The sequence below is a fragment of the Neopsephotus bourkii genome, unplaced genomic scaffold (genome assembly GCF_033783945.1).
Source record: "Neopsephotus bourkii isolate Nb327-2 ecotype Australia unplaced genomic scaffold, CSIRO-AGI_Nbou_v1 NB_205, whole genome shotgun sequence".
NCBI classification, from domain to species: Eukaryota; Metazoa; Chordata; class Aves; order Psittaciformes; family Psittacidae; genus Neopsephotus; species Neopsephotus bourkii.
The window spans coordinates 15,418-30,000 of NW_026900717.1; the positions used below are offsets into that span (position 1 = coordinate 15,418).

At 42.0% G+C, this 14,583-nt stretch overlaps 1 protein-coding gene across 1 annotated transcript in view; it reads left to right on the plus strand.

The window, feature by feature from the left end:
* The first annotated feature begins 3,699 nt into the window (after positions 1–3,699).
* The window catches only part of TBCA (tubulin folding cofactor A), a 30,935-nt gene continuing 20,051 nt past the window's right edge, over positions 3,700–14,583 (plus strand). Inside the window, exon 1 of the mRNA XM_061344273.1 lies at positions 3,700–3,842. Within this exon, the coding sequence (XP_061200257.1) occupies positions 3,790–3,842 (53 nt within the window). The 5' untranslated portion in view covers positions 3,700–3,789. The remainder of the gene's footprint in view (positions 3,843–14,583) is intronic.

The following is a 14,583-nucleotide window of genomic DNA, read 5'->3' on the forward strand; positions in this document are numbered from 1 at the left end:
CCAACACCCCCAAGTCCTTCTCCGCAGGGCTGCTCTGAATCTCTTCTCTGCCCAACCTGTAGCTGTGTCTGAGATTGCTTCAACCAAGGTGTAGTACCTTGCACTTGTCACTGTAGTGATAGTTCAAGGGGTAACGGGTTCAAACTTCAACAGGGGAAGTTTAGATTGGATATAAGGAAGAAGTTCTTTACTGTAAGGTGGTGAGGCACTGGAATGGGTTGCCCAAGGATGTTGTGAATGCTACATCCCTGGCGGTAAGGGTAGTCTTTAATTGACAGACATATTAACTGGGAGTTGCTAATATCACAGGGACTTGTGGCATACTGTCATGTTTTTGAGTCTGTCCACTCTTTTCTTGTGACAAAGCATATATGTGGCATTAAGTTTTTAAGCTGTCTTTCACAGAGAATATTCTGAGTTGTAGGCAGGGCTTTGCAGCCTGGCATGCTTCCTTTTATGTGAATTAGATGCACTGTGAACATTTCCTATTAAACACCTATTAAACACCAGTTGTTTATGTGGGCAGAGATCTGAGCTCATCAGGCAGATTAGCTGCTTCCAGTCCTTTATTCTTAAGTGAAATGGGAGTGATCAGTAACCACTAAATATGCTCTTATCCAGAAGAAATAAATAAGATTTAGCTAGACTTTTTAGGCAGAAGGCATAGTATATTGGCAGTGACAATCACACCTGCTCAACTAAATTTGTGAAAAGCATGTAACAGACTGCTTTGGAAATATTCCTTATTTGGAGCCAAGTGAAAGCTGATATGACCAGATGACACTGGTCAGAGGCGAGGAAATCCTGATCACAGCAGCTGCAGCTTTACATGTAATGTGCTTGGAAGGAGCAATACAGGAGAGTATGTAAAGATATGTGTAAGGTGCCATGTACAGAATTACTGTTCCATCTACTGTCATAGCTAGACCATTGGCAGATTAAGTTTAGGCACCTGCCTCTATGCAACATTGTGCACGTAATTACTGAGTCAACAGATCTTATGAGAAACCTTGAATCAGATGCAACACAAGCGGAACAATGCCAAATTCCTTGAAAAATCAACAGTTTCTGTACCACGTAAAAGATACAGTAGGATTCATAATCTTCATAATGGAGTGTATTCAACTTTGGTGTAATGTTACTAATTTAAATGGAAACACATCTATGACTGCCTAAGCTAGAAATTGTTTCAAAGGAGTCTGGGGGTGCGGGGGGGGGGAAAGAAAAGAAAAAATCCTTTAATTAAAAAAGGAGTGACTGTCCTGGAAAACAATATACATGTTTTCCTTGATATCCAGATATCCAGACCCTTTGAAATAAAATTACTGAAGTGTTAGTTTATACTTTTCAGGTACTAATACAAACATGTATTAGTACAAATGAAGTAGATCATGCTTTCAAACACGTTTTAGATGTATACTTCAGCATCCACCATTCACATTTTTTCACTTTATCATCATATATGCTTAAATATTAACTTAGTTTTGGTATATTATCAGCTGTTATCTGAATTAGCTGTAGGAAAATAATTGTATTTTACTTCTAAGATACAGTAGCTGTGCCTAAAGACTGTCAGTGATGCAAGTTAATGCTTCAGGGCTAGAGATAAAACATTTGTAGCGCTTGGAAACATGAGTTACTTTTCTTAATACTGTTGCTTCTAGGCAATTTTTATTTTTGTACTGTTATTTGTTGTTAGCCTTCTCACTTATGGAACAACTATGTCAGATATAGAAATGACATCAAAGACTACTTTTTGAAAAAATAGTTGATGTATAGGTGCACAGTGGTAATGCAGCTTTCCTTGCAGCAGTCTGTATTTTCAAAGGGTATGTAGTGTAATCGCACCGCCTTGGGATTGTTTAGAGAACAGCTTCAACCACAGCATGATTCAATACAGCTTTCTAAAGCTAGAGTAAAAAGATTTGAATTTCCATCAGAGTAAGGTGCTGCATTTTCCCTTGTGCCTGCCAGGATGCTGCTTTCCTTCCTCCTCCTCCTGCATGGGAAATGGCAGGTTTGCACGTCAAATACATAATACATCTGTGAACTTGCCTCCAGGCCATAGCTGTTCACAGGGTTATGCAGGCTATTGATGTTGAGACCTGCGTCTCCCTGCAGAGACAACCTGCTGAACGAAGGCTGTGTTGGGGCTGGCACAGCTTGCAGGTCCCTGACTTGCATTCTGTCACAGGGATCACATTTGTTCTTCTCTGCAGATAAGACACAACCCTGCAGACTTGAGCAATCTTGGCTCTCTCTATGCCATGTCTGAACAGGACCCGAAGGTGCCAGCTGCACTCCCACGGCTGTTGGCTGATGAACTGTAACTGTCATGTCATCAAAAGCAACATGACATCCTCCCTTGGAGACCGATTTTCTCAAGAGATATTGGTCACTGGCAGTGTCGAGAGACAGGGCAAATGGCTAATGCAGGATGAAAGGATGTGAGAAAAACAAAGGCCTCCACAGACCTTCCTGAACTGTATTGCATTATATTTAACTTTATTTATTTGTTTAAGCTGTTTTTTATTTATCAACTTAAATGCTCATTATAAGGAAGTTTTTTTCAAACACAGACCCAAAGGGGTTTTGTTTTGTTTTGGTTTTTAATGGTTAGCCTCAAGTACAATCATGAAGGAAAATAGCTCTTGAGCTTTGAGACAGTTACAAGTCTGGAGCTGAGCTGTCAGTGATAATGATGCCTCTTTATTTGCTTCTGTCAGTTCCTTTACACTAAAGGGACAGATAGGTTCTTCTAGAGAACCTTGGCAGAATGATGACAGTACTAAGTTGTAGTTACAATTAAAGCTTTAAGGATTTTAAGGTTATTATACCACAGAATTTATGATTAGGATGGCACAGGGTTTCTACAAGCAGAATCAGTATAGTAAGATTTATAAGTAGCATAGTATAGAATTTTGTAACACAACTTAACTTACAATTTCACCTGGACCCTCTGAGAACTGGGTCAGTTCTTAATAACTGGTTTGCTGTATCAACATGGCAATCATAACCTAGACTCAAATTATACGAAAGAATACGAGTCACTCCTTCATTCTTTGGAGGAAGCAGAAGACACAGTGGAGGTGTCCTGGGCAGGTCCTAGTCTCACTCCCTGTCCAGCAGCACTTGTGGTCCATGCTCCTCATTAGGACTTGTGTTTGATTTTACAGACAGTGCTCTGGTGCTGTTACCTTCTTGTTCTGTGTCAGGGTCATCAACACCACCAGGCTGTCTGGGTGCCTGGGATCTTCAAGGAGAGCAAGGATGGGAGTAATCAGCCTCGTGCCCAGGAACAGAGGCTGGTAGGAAGGGGAAGAAGAAATCTGTTTCCTTTGTCTGCTTCGTGCACAGGACCGTAAGGGCCTGATAATGAGCGGAGAGGCACACATAACGTGCACCGGTTGTCCTCAGAGAATGGCTGCTTGCATGGTATTAGCTATGCTAACCACACCACCACGGGTTGGGAGCTGGATCTAATGGTCACGCCGCGCTCCCTGGCACCACCATGGCACTAGTCACACCACTTCCGAATAACGTGTGGAATCACGCTTCTCTTACGTGTGCTCGGTGAGCAAACGGCAACCGATACACGCCGGCCCAATCCACCCCTCCAGTGGGCCAGAGGAGGCGGCGCAACCGCGGTAAGCGCGTAGCTCCGCCCCCGGTGCCGGTGCTGCCGCTCAAGTTGCCGCCTTGGCGCATGCGCGGGTGAAGCTGCGCAGTCACGGCGCAGCTTTTTATTCCGAGCCTTCCGCACTTGCGCCGCCCGTCGCCAGCAGTGCCATGGCTGACCCGCGCTTGAAGCAGATCAGGATCAAGACCGGCGTCGTGAGACGGTGGGTGCGCGCTCGCCCGTCGCGGGGGGAGGGCGCCGGGGCCATCGCCCCACGGAGACGCGCGCCTTGGCCGTTGGGAACGGTTGTGGGAGGTCCCGAGGGGACGAGGAGAGGGAGGGCTCGACCCTGGCTCTAACGAGAACTTTACCGGCTGCCCCCGCCGCTTCGAGCGGGGAGCGGGCCCTGCCGCGGAGCTCCGCCAGTGGGCCTTCGAGCATAGCCGGCCGTGCCTGCGGCAGGGCCCGGTATTGGCGGCGGTGGGGTGGCGCTGGGTGGGGCTGCGTGGTGTGCCGGACGGCTGCTCTGGTATCAGTTGTGCCGTGGCTGACGGCTTCTTCCCTTCGCTCCCCGCCGTCTGGAACCTTTCTTTCCCGACACGACAGTTAAACGGGGATATTGTTCTGTGTCATTAATGATTTTGAGGGCCAAGGGGACCCACGCCGTCACATCCGTCAGTGTACAGGGCAGTCTCGCTGAACACGTTGCCGAGCCATGAAGTCTTACATACCAAATAACTGTTAAACGAGTTGTTTCTAATTTGAACCCTAATACTGCAAAAATGATGGTAAATTCGTCCCCTGAGTCTCGTCTTTGCCTAGTTTTAACACAGTCTTAATCTTTTAAAAAAGTTGCAATTTTATCTCTCTGAATCCCTCTTACTGTCACTGTAAACACAAAGCTTTGACTTGAAATATTTGGTCACAGTGAAATTTATTAAGGCTACACCCTACAACTACCTACACCTCTGGCTCAGGCCAGAGAATTAGTATGTGTGCGCTGTCTGGACGTTAAATAGTCCAGTTTCATACAATCGTTGTATTAAGGCCTATCTATTTTCAGCTAGTAACAGTAAGATGGACACACTTTCTAATACCCAATTAGCTTCGAAAGGCTGGACTTGAAGAGTAAAGTGGATACAGATTTATCAATCTCTTTACTCAAGATACGGGCACTTTTTGTTCCTAGGTTCCCAAACGGGGAGGGGTTCTCAAGTACTGCCATAAGCAAGAAACTGATTATATGATTGTAAGGTCCTGTTTCAGTCTGTGTATTCTTTTTGTTAGCTAGAAGTATAGCTTCTTTGGCTAGAACTTTTGAGAAAGCTGTTGTATCTAATAAGACACACTTTTATTTTTGTAGTTTGTAGAAGTTGCACTACTGTCTTACTGCTGTTTGACAGTTTTGCCGAGAGAATTGTGTGGTGTCCTGGGTTTAGCAGCAGCAGTCATTTTTTCTCCTTCTTGGTAGCTGGTGCAGTGCTGTGTTTTGACTTTCAGCTGGGAACAGAGCTGAAAAACAATGATGTTTTGGTTTGGCCAAGGACTTTGTGAGTCTCATGCTCTGCCAGGGAGGAGGGGAGGCCGGGAGGAAGCAGAGACAGGACACCTGACCCAAACTGACCAAAGAGGTATTCCATACCACAGCACGTCATGCCGAGAGGGGAACTGGGAGGGACCCGGAAGGAGAGGCGGTCGGCCGGGTCGGACTGGTGGTTCGGTGCGTGGTATTGTACTCCTTTCCTTTGCTGTTTTCTCTTATCATTGTTGTCGTTGGTGGTAGCAGTGGTGATTCGTATTGTACACTAGTTGCTACACTGTTCTTATCTCAGCCCGTGGGAGTTGTATTCCTTCGATTCTCCTCCCCACCCCTCTGGGAGCGGGGAAAGGGGGCGGCAGCCCCTGGGGAAGGGGGGGGCGGACTAACGCCTGGCACCACTCACTGGGAGTAAGTGAACAAGCTGTTTGGTTGGGTTAAACCACGACATGTGGTAATACTGAACAGCACTTCAGATGACCATTACTTAATGACAAATCACCACAAAAGTTACCCAAACAGGCTTTTTCCTTGTATTTGTAGATTAGGAAACAGTGAGTGGGAAGTCTTACTAGGTAATGAACGACTGTGTGGAGACCCCATCAAAAGCTGGTGCAGGTCTGCATTTTCAAGTGGGGTGTCCTGTGCCATGTGGCCATGTCCCCTTGGACCTGGAAGTGGCCTAGTGATGCCAAGTCTGGTTGTGCAGATAACTGCATGGGAAGCTAGCTCAGTGTCTGCCACTGTCTGTTGTTCTTGCATGTTCTTTTTCTTCATTTCTGTGTTTCTGCAGCTTAAGTCAATCTGAGAGAGCTGAGAACAGGAGGCTAAAACTTAATAGGATTTGTTGTCCTGCACGAGCAGTTTACTGGTTGGTGTGGCTCTTCTGTTTGTTCGCTTTTAAACATTTGCAGATGTCCATGGATGCTGGCTTTGGTTTTGTTACAAGTCTGTTGCATCCAAGTTACAGAGTAAGTTACTAATATTCCTGATGGATATTAGGACAGTTACAATGACATTAACACAGTTCAAATAAATACAGGCAAAATTAATATATACAATGTTTCTAATGTCTCTACTTTGTTTCTAATAGCACATTTCCCCTGATGTACTAGATTTTTTTGCGGGGTCTCTGGGTCCTAAGGCCGCTGGCTCAGTTTGGTAGTGGGGAGGGGACAAATTCAAGGAAGTCATCAGCATCCCAGATCCTTTGTTGAGAGGAGTATGATGTTGATTGGTTTGTACTTCTGCGTCTGCACTTAGAAACACATGTAAAATAGTCCACATCTTAGTTCTCCTTCATTGTTTCATACTCCACTTTTTATCTGGATTAACTGCATATGGTGTGCTTTACATGCGTTGAAGAGTTTTGTTGTCCTAAAACTGGTTTTAACCATGTCTCAGAATTCCACTCCTTTGACCAATATTTGACTATTGATGAACTGTTTATAGCACTGGGGCATTTTGGCATCTTCCTGTGCCTGTGTGTTTAAGGGCTCTCCTGTCATCTCATGCTTCTGCTCTCATAAGATTTGATCTTTTAAGCTGCTTTTTAAAATTCTAAGTTAGAGCTCATTTCTGTTAGTAACAAAAATTAAGACAATAGTGTTATACTGCCAAACTGTACAAAGCTGAGCAAGAAATTAAACAAGTCAGTTAATTGTTACCTGGTCATAACAGTGGTTACAGTTAAAGAAGTAAAAAAAGACCTGTCCAGGCTGGCCAACACAAGTTCAGGCAATGTCTGACTATTCCTGAGAACTATTTTGTAGGCCTAATACAAAGTCTACAACCTCTTAAAAATGATGCTTAATAAGTTACAGTATGTTTCAGAGATACTGTATAGGTGGGCATTCCTCTGAGCTGAAACAATTGCTGCTTGTGACAGGAGAAGACTTAATGTTGGTCCATGATGGCTTAGGCTAATTTACATCTGAGGGGCTGTGTTAGAGTTTTCTCCTTTTGCCCTGCACAAGGATTTAGAGGGTTTAGGTGGGCACCCATCTGTATATTTTGGTTACAGAGTAGGTTGCTTAAATTCCCACTGGATATTAGTGTGGTTACAGTGATCCAAGGAGCTGATCCACTCAAAAATAACCTGGACTGAAAAAAAATATAAAATAGGCCTGCCTGGACCAACTCACCACACAAGTATAAAACTTTCAAGGTTAGCACGAAGAAAGGCATGAAAACATTTGGGGAAACATTACACATGCAGTGACAGGATTCAGATTTGGTTTTGCAGAATGGCTATGTGAATAAACAAGTCAGGTTAGCTTCTGTTTGCTGTAAGGTAACAACATGTGCATCTGCAGTTACTCTGCAGCAGCTTGCATACTACTGTAAGTGAAAGTAACTAAAAAAAAAGAAAAAAAAAGGGAATGTTATCTTACACTCCCTGCAGGGGAGATGATACAGCAGTACATCAGCAGCTTCCACTTCTGTAATGGTTGTAAACACAGGTACAAGAAGGCTAAGTCCCACTCACCTGTTCTTTCTCCAGCCAAAAGCCTAGTTATATAATCTACTACAGTAGGCATGCATGTGACTTGAGTCAATTTAGGACATTAACATTGTCCTCTTATTTTGCACTATGGCAACTATATAGGTATTTCTGATGTATGAGTAGATTCACATAGAGGCTTATTAAATAAGCCATAAAGTGACTGACTTAACATTTTGATTAGTTTTGCTTAGGGTTTTTTTCTGGATTTCCAGTTTAGAAAAGTACATTGAATTTTGCTGTAACACTGATTTTTTTCAAGCATGTTCAATGGTCAGGCTATAAGAGTATATCAAAAAAGTTAAGGGTCAAGAACTATTAGGATGTATTGAACTTTTTTGATGTTTCATTTGTCTTTTTTTAATCACCTGGTGTAGCACATTCTTTTCTCTTGTTCGTCACCTAACTCATCACTTTTTTCAAACTAAGAGTAAAGCAGCTGTTCTGCTCTGGAATTTTTTTAGCTGTATATGATTTTTTTTGTGTACCACTCTCGAGAGACAATATTGTAGTTTGTGGTACTTTATCTGCATTTCTTATATTGCTATGTATCAGTGAAGGAAATATAAACTAGGAATAGGGAGAGCCTTTTGCTTTTTTTGACAAATCTGATAGCCAGGCTCTTGGAGATTACTATTTTCATTAGCTTGTCATTCAGAAAAAGTAAATTCAATGGGTGTGAATAATGTTTGCTGTATTTGTGGCTTATATTCTAACAACAAGTACTTCTGGTTTGATTACTTCAAAATAGTCTTGGTCTTAGTAAATCCAAACTCAAACAACATGCTGGCTAGAGAGGGAATTGATTAGAAAAATCTTTTTGAAAATATCTTATTCTTATTTCAGATTGGCAGTGATTTTAAAAACTACTGCAAACAAAGTAAGTTGGGTTATGTGAAAATAGCACTGACGTTTGCCTATAGCTTCTATCTGATTAAGTGGAAGTGACACCAGTAGATTAGAATGAGACTAAGACAATTCACATTGCAATTGTGTTAGTTTAACTTTAACAATCTTTTAACACTCTTGTTTAAATGTGGCTGACATACCATAATTACAAATCTACAAGCCTTGATTATAGAATTTTACATCATGAACCTATGGGGAAAGTGTATTGATTTTTGTGAAGCAACTCTTTTTTTAAAACCACCTTCCTAAACTATGGAATCTTCCCAAGATTGTTCTTTTCCTGTCGTGCTGGTGCTGATACTATTTTTTCTCTTTGTAAAATATAGTCATATTGCCAAGCAATTTACACTGTGATTTTTTTTTATTTTTTTTTTTCTGCAAGCACAGGAAGTTCTGCAAGTTGCACAAAACTGCTGGCCTGTTTTTAAATTAAATTATTTTACTGGTGAGTTCAGGATGTATTTTGTGTGAATATGAATTACTGCAGGGAGTACAGATACTCCTTTTGCTGTAGGTTGACTGTAGCTAATTCAGGCACAAAAGTAGCGCACTTTCTTATTACTCAAGAAATCTGCTATTTCTGGTGTAAATCACTTTTTTTTTTCTCAGTCTTCTGTCCACCATATGTATTATGGATGGTTGCTTACTTGCTTGTTTTCCATTAGCCATAGACACTAGGTCTCATTTTTAGCGTCAATATATTGATAAGAAACTTATGTCTCCTTTATGTGTTCTTGTTATAATTAGAAAATTGTATGCAACAACTGATTGTTAGCTCAATTAATGGGAAGGGATGGGACATGTTATGTTATACAGGTATTCAAGAATGATCTGCAGAGCTGTTCAGCTATACTGAGTTTGCATGATAATGCCATTTAATATCTGTACACTTCACACCCAAGAGTTCAGGGATTCAGGAGAGTGAACGTATTGCATGCACTGTTGGATACAAGCTGACTGTATCCAAACTAAACAGCCATTCTCAGAGTGCAGGAGCATTGTGCATTTGTTGTCTAGGGTTATCAACAGCTCAGTCCTGGAGTCTTAAACTTGGGTTTCATGCTAGCCAAATGTGGTTATTGTGATTCAGAGCTACTTAGATATGTCTTAAGTACCTTCTGTAGTACTCCTGGAAATGGGAGCAGAAAGTCCAAAGCTGGCCTGCATTTGAAAGCTTCTTTGGTCTTTTAGTTACTAACTTAACATAAACAACTGCATATGGAAACTGGCTGACAGAGGGCAACTGCATTTACGTAGTGCTCTCTGAGTTAACATCTGTGGCATACATAGTCACCAGTCCATATAATTAGCTGAAGGGTAGTTGCAAGTTGACTCATCTCCAGAAAATTACTTGCATGAAGGGATTCCTATTTCCCTGTGTATTTTAACGCATGCTTTCTTTTAAATTTCAGCAATACCAGTGTCCACAGATATCTTAAAAAGCTGTGAAAAGAGCACTGTGTTATTTTGTTTGGATTTTGTGGTTTTGTTTGGTTTTGCTTGTTTGGTTGGTTTTTTATGATTTTGATTTAATTTATTTTAGCTTTTCAGGAGACCTGAACACTGGTCCCTTTTTAGAACTGTCTCACAAATTCAAATTAGTAATGAGCAGATCTTTAAAAGATTGCCTTCTTTACATTCCTTTCTCCGTCTCATTACCTCTTCTCAGGAGATATCAAAGCCTTTAGTAAAACCCATAGCATGATAGAATAGAATCAAAGAATAGTTAGGGTTGGAAAGGACCTTAAGATCATCTAGTTCCACGCCCCTGCCATGGGCAGGGACACCTAACACTAAACCATCTCACCCAAGGCTTTGTCCAACCTGGCCTTGAACACTGGCAGGGATGGAGCACTCACAGACTCCCTGGGGGACCTATTCCAGTGCCTCACCACCCTCACAGGAAAGAATTTCCTCCTTATATCCAATCTAAACTTCCGCTGTTTAAGTTTGAACCCGTTGCCCCTTGTCCTGTCACTACAGTGCCTAATGAGAGTCCATCCCCAGCATCCCTATAGGCCCCCTTCAGATACTGGAAGGCTGCTATGAGGTCTCCACGCAGCCTTCTCCAGGTTGAACAGACCCAACTTTCTCAGCTTGTATTCATACAGGAGGTGCTTCAGTCCCCTGGTCATCCTCATGGCCCTCCTCTGGACTTGTTCCAACAGCTCCATGGCCTTTTTATGTTGAGGACACCAGAACTGCACACAATACTCCAACTGAGGTCTCACGAGAGCAGAGTAGAAGGGCAGGATCACCTCCTTCGACCTGCTGGTCACGCTCCTTTTGATGCAGCCCAGGATATGGTTGGCTTTCTGGGCTGTGAGCACACACTTGAGCTGGTTCATGTTAAGTTTCTCATTGACCAACACCCCGAAGTCCTTCTCTGCAGGGCTGCTCTGAATCTCTTTTCTGCACAACCTGTAGCTGTGCCTGGAACTGCTCCAACCGAGGTGTAGGACCTTGCACTTGGCATGGTTAAACTTCATAAGGTTGGCATCAGCCCACCTCACAAGCGTGTCAAGGTCCCTCTGGATGGCATTCCTTTCCTCCAGTGTATCAACCGAACCACACAGCTTGGTGTCATCAGCAAACTTGCTGAGGGCACACTCAACCCCACTGTCCATGTCAGCGACGAAGATGTTAAACAAGACCGGTCCCAACACTGATCCCTGAGGGGCACCACCCGTTACTGGTCTCCAGCTGGACACTGAGCCATTGACCACAACTCTTTGTGTGCAGCCATCCAGCCAGTTCTTTATCCACAAGTGGTCCATCCATCAGATTGATTTCTCTCCAATTTAGTGATAAGGATGTCGTGTGGGACAGTGTCGAACGCTTTGCACAAGTCCAGGTAGATGGTATGGTTCTCGCATCTTGGGGTTTTTGTGCTTACAATTATCTTCTCCCCTCTGAGGCAAATCTGTCTTGTGCATGTCCATGCTGACCAAAGTAATCTACTGACATCATCATTTTAACTGGTAAAACTATGTTGCACATCAGGTTTATCACCATGCGTTGGTAATGGACATTAAGGGGAAAGGGCAATAACATATGCAAAACTGTGTCTTTGCAACCTTAAATTCTTTAAGCACTCTTTCACAATCTTGGAAATACAGTAGTTACAGTTGCTTGGCAACCCTAGTTTGGTGCCATTATGCATGCATGTAGTACTGTTTTCTTGGTTTTGATCGTGCATACTTTTTTCTTTACATTCTTACTCATGGCATGGAGCCACATACTCATCTATGTGGATAAACCAGTTACAAGTAATCACTTTGTGCTGAATTAGAATGTGGATCTATGGGAAAACTAAAAAAAAAATAAATACTATATTTGTGGTAGTGCTTTATGTACAGAAGATGAGTTATAACTGCATAATCCAGCCTGGCTTGACTTTGAGTTAATTATTATTAAATTATATGTATTATATAGGTGGAAAACTCATCCTGGATCAGGAGGTGCATTATATTTTCTTAAAATTGTATTAGGTCTCTTTCCTGATGCATTGTGAATTGATTATACACATAGTATGACTAGTTCTGTTTAATTTGGCTTATTACTATAGCACTTTCAGTTTATCCCCAGCTGGGGGAGGGAAAGAGGAAGTTTATTCTATGCTTTTTCTGCAAAAGTCTTGACTGAAGATGATGGCTGGATAATAGAAGGAAAAATGGATATCTGCGGAACCCCAGTTATTACCACATCAGGGGTCCTGTTTTTTGCTCTTCCTTCGCTAGAAGCAAAGATTTCAGGCTCCTTAGCATTTACAAATTTCAGCTGTCCTATTCCATTCCATGCCATTCTCTCCCTGAATTTTTGCCAGTCCAGAACCTGTTTGTGATGGGCTGATTAACTTTTCACTTCTTTCCAACTCTTGTTTTCCATCCATCTGAAATGCTTTTTCAGCTTTCTTGATGGAGTAGCCTTTTTCTTCATTGCCCTTGAACATCCAAGTTGCTGTTTTTCTGTACCTCAGCAAAATCATGATCCCCAGTCATCATCCTCTGCTTTTTGAGTAGTCCATAACTTAAGCATTTTCATCCTGGTTGCATCTGTTGGATTCTTCCATTCCTCTGATTCCTTCATGCTCCCACTGGCTGCTTGCATTCAGGGATGCCCTAGCCAGTCAGACTTTCTCAGCAGGGCAAAAAGGAAACTTCAGTTGTGGCTATGGCAAGGATTTAAAAAAACCCCTTGCTCTTGCATTCCTATATGAATGTATTGCAAAAGCAGGAAAATAACTGTGTTGAGAACCAAGGGCAGAATGTGAAACCTTGGTTATTCAGAGAAATCTTTAGAAATGGGATTGTTGTGAAAATGTAAAAAAATCAAGTAATTTTTTACTTGAAATATTTTTCTGTCTTCAAAAAAACCTTGTACTAAATTTTCATTGTGTTCATGGTAGTAATTCCTCACAAAAGCCAAGCTTACAAAATTAACCTTAAGTGTCATGGTAAGTTAGTTATTTAAGCTGTAGATGCAGGAGGGCTAAAAATTACGTGTATACTTGTGTGTGGTCACATTTTGACTCTTCAAAGAGAAAGTTTCTCTCTTATGGCAATTTTGTCACTATCAAGAGAATGAGTGCATAAACTAGAGATCATGTCCAAATCAGACAGTAATCACTTAATAGTTAAGACAACATGGCAGTTCATGGTATTAAAATTACTCCTTCCATCATCTTTCTCCCTGACTTTTCCTTGTAGGCCTCAGTCTGTAATGCCTGTGTGTTTATGTAGCCTTAGTGAACCCAAGAATATATGTAAGTAATTAGAATATTTGAGACTGGATATTTTAAGCTCTGCAGGTAGCAATTAGCACAGTGCCAATTTTACTGCGCTATACTTGTGCGTAGTGTTAATATATGGAATTTATTATACTACAATAACAAAAAAAGGCACCGTACCCTCTACAGTTCCACTATTACGGAGTTTTAGGTTTCACTAAGTCAGCATAGATATTTCATTATCCAGCCAATACATGCTGTCAGCTTTGGGATTTCTGTGTGCTTAGGCTGAATCTATGGCATATTAGCATATACCGTGGTTAATAGTAACATTGGTTTTGAAAAGATGCATGTCCTTTCAATAGTGAAGCTACTCAGTAGCATAACTGAGAAATTCCTTCTTATCTTCAGAGCGCCACTGAGCTTGCTTTAGTCCATCCAGGGAAGTGTTTCTCATGTTGGTCTTTCTAATGCTGGAGAGCAGTCTTTATTTGGTGCCTTAAGTACATAAGTGACATTGTAGTTCATATAGAACCTGATTTGTTGGAAATCGCTGGAGGTTGTGGGAGACATATAGAGTAGTATTGTGTGCTTGCTCTATCCTTGTACCATTTTACCATTTTTATTTTAGCCATCCACTAGTAGTTCCTGCAGCTGTGGCTCAGGAAGGTAGGATTTTTGTCAGCCAAGCAGGGAGGATCTTGATTTTGTTATACATTCAGAAAACTCATGTTGTGCATACTTTTTTCATCTGTCAGCCTTCAGTGAAGATGTGTGCCCTTCCTATGACCAGAGATGTACTTGTTAGTGATAATGGTGCAGCTACAGGAGATAACACTGGTGGTCATCTCTTGAATGGTCCAGAATAGGTAATTTAGTACCTCTGGGGAGTGAGAAAGGAAGGGGATTTGAGGCTTTTTCAGCAGCCACAAGTCAGAGCAGTCTAAACCACTAGCAGCTCTGCACCCTGAACAGACCAGAAATGAAGTCCCTTCAGAAATCAATGTCATCCTAATTCAGAGGTCTCATTTCCCTCTTCTCCTCTCCAATTCTTTGGTCTCTGATGCTAGTCAAACCTTTTGTTGGCTCCGCTCAATTTGCTTAACCCAGGAGAAAACCTGTCAGCTTTTGGTTTGGTTGGGTTTTGGTTTTTTTTTTTGTTCTTACTGTGTTAATTTCTTGCTGTTTGGATGAACTGAATTGGTTCCTGGAGGGATCATTTGAGCATTAGTGCGGCAGAGGTGTATGCTGGGATAGGAGTGGGGAAGACCTCTGTTCAGCAGTGA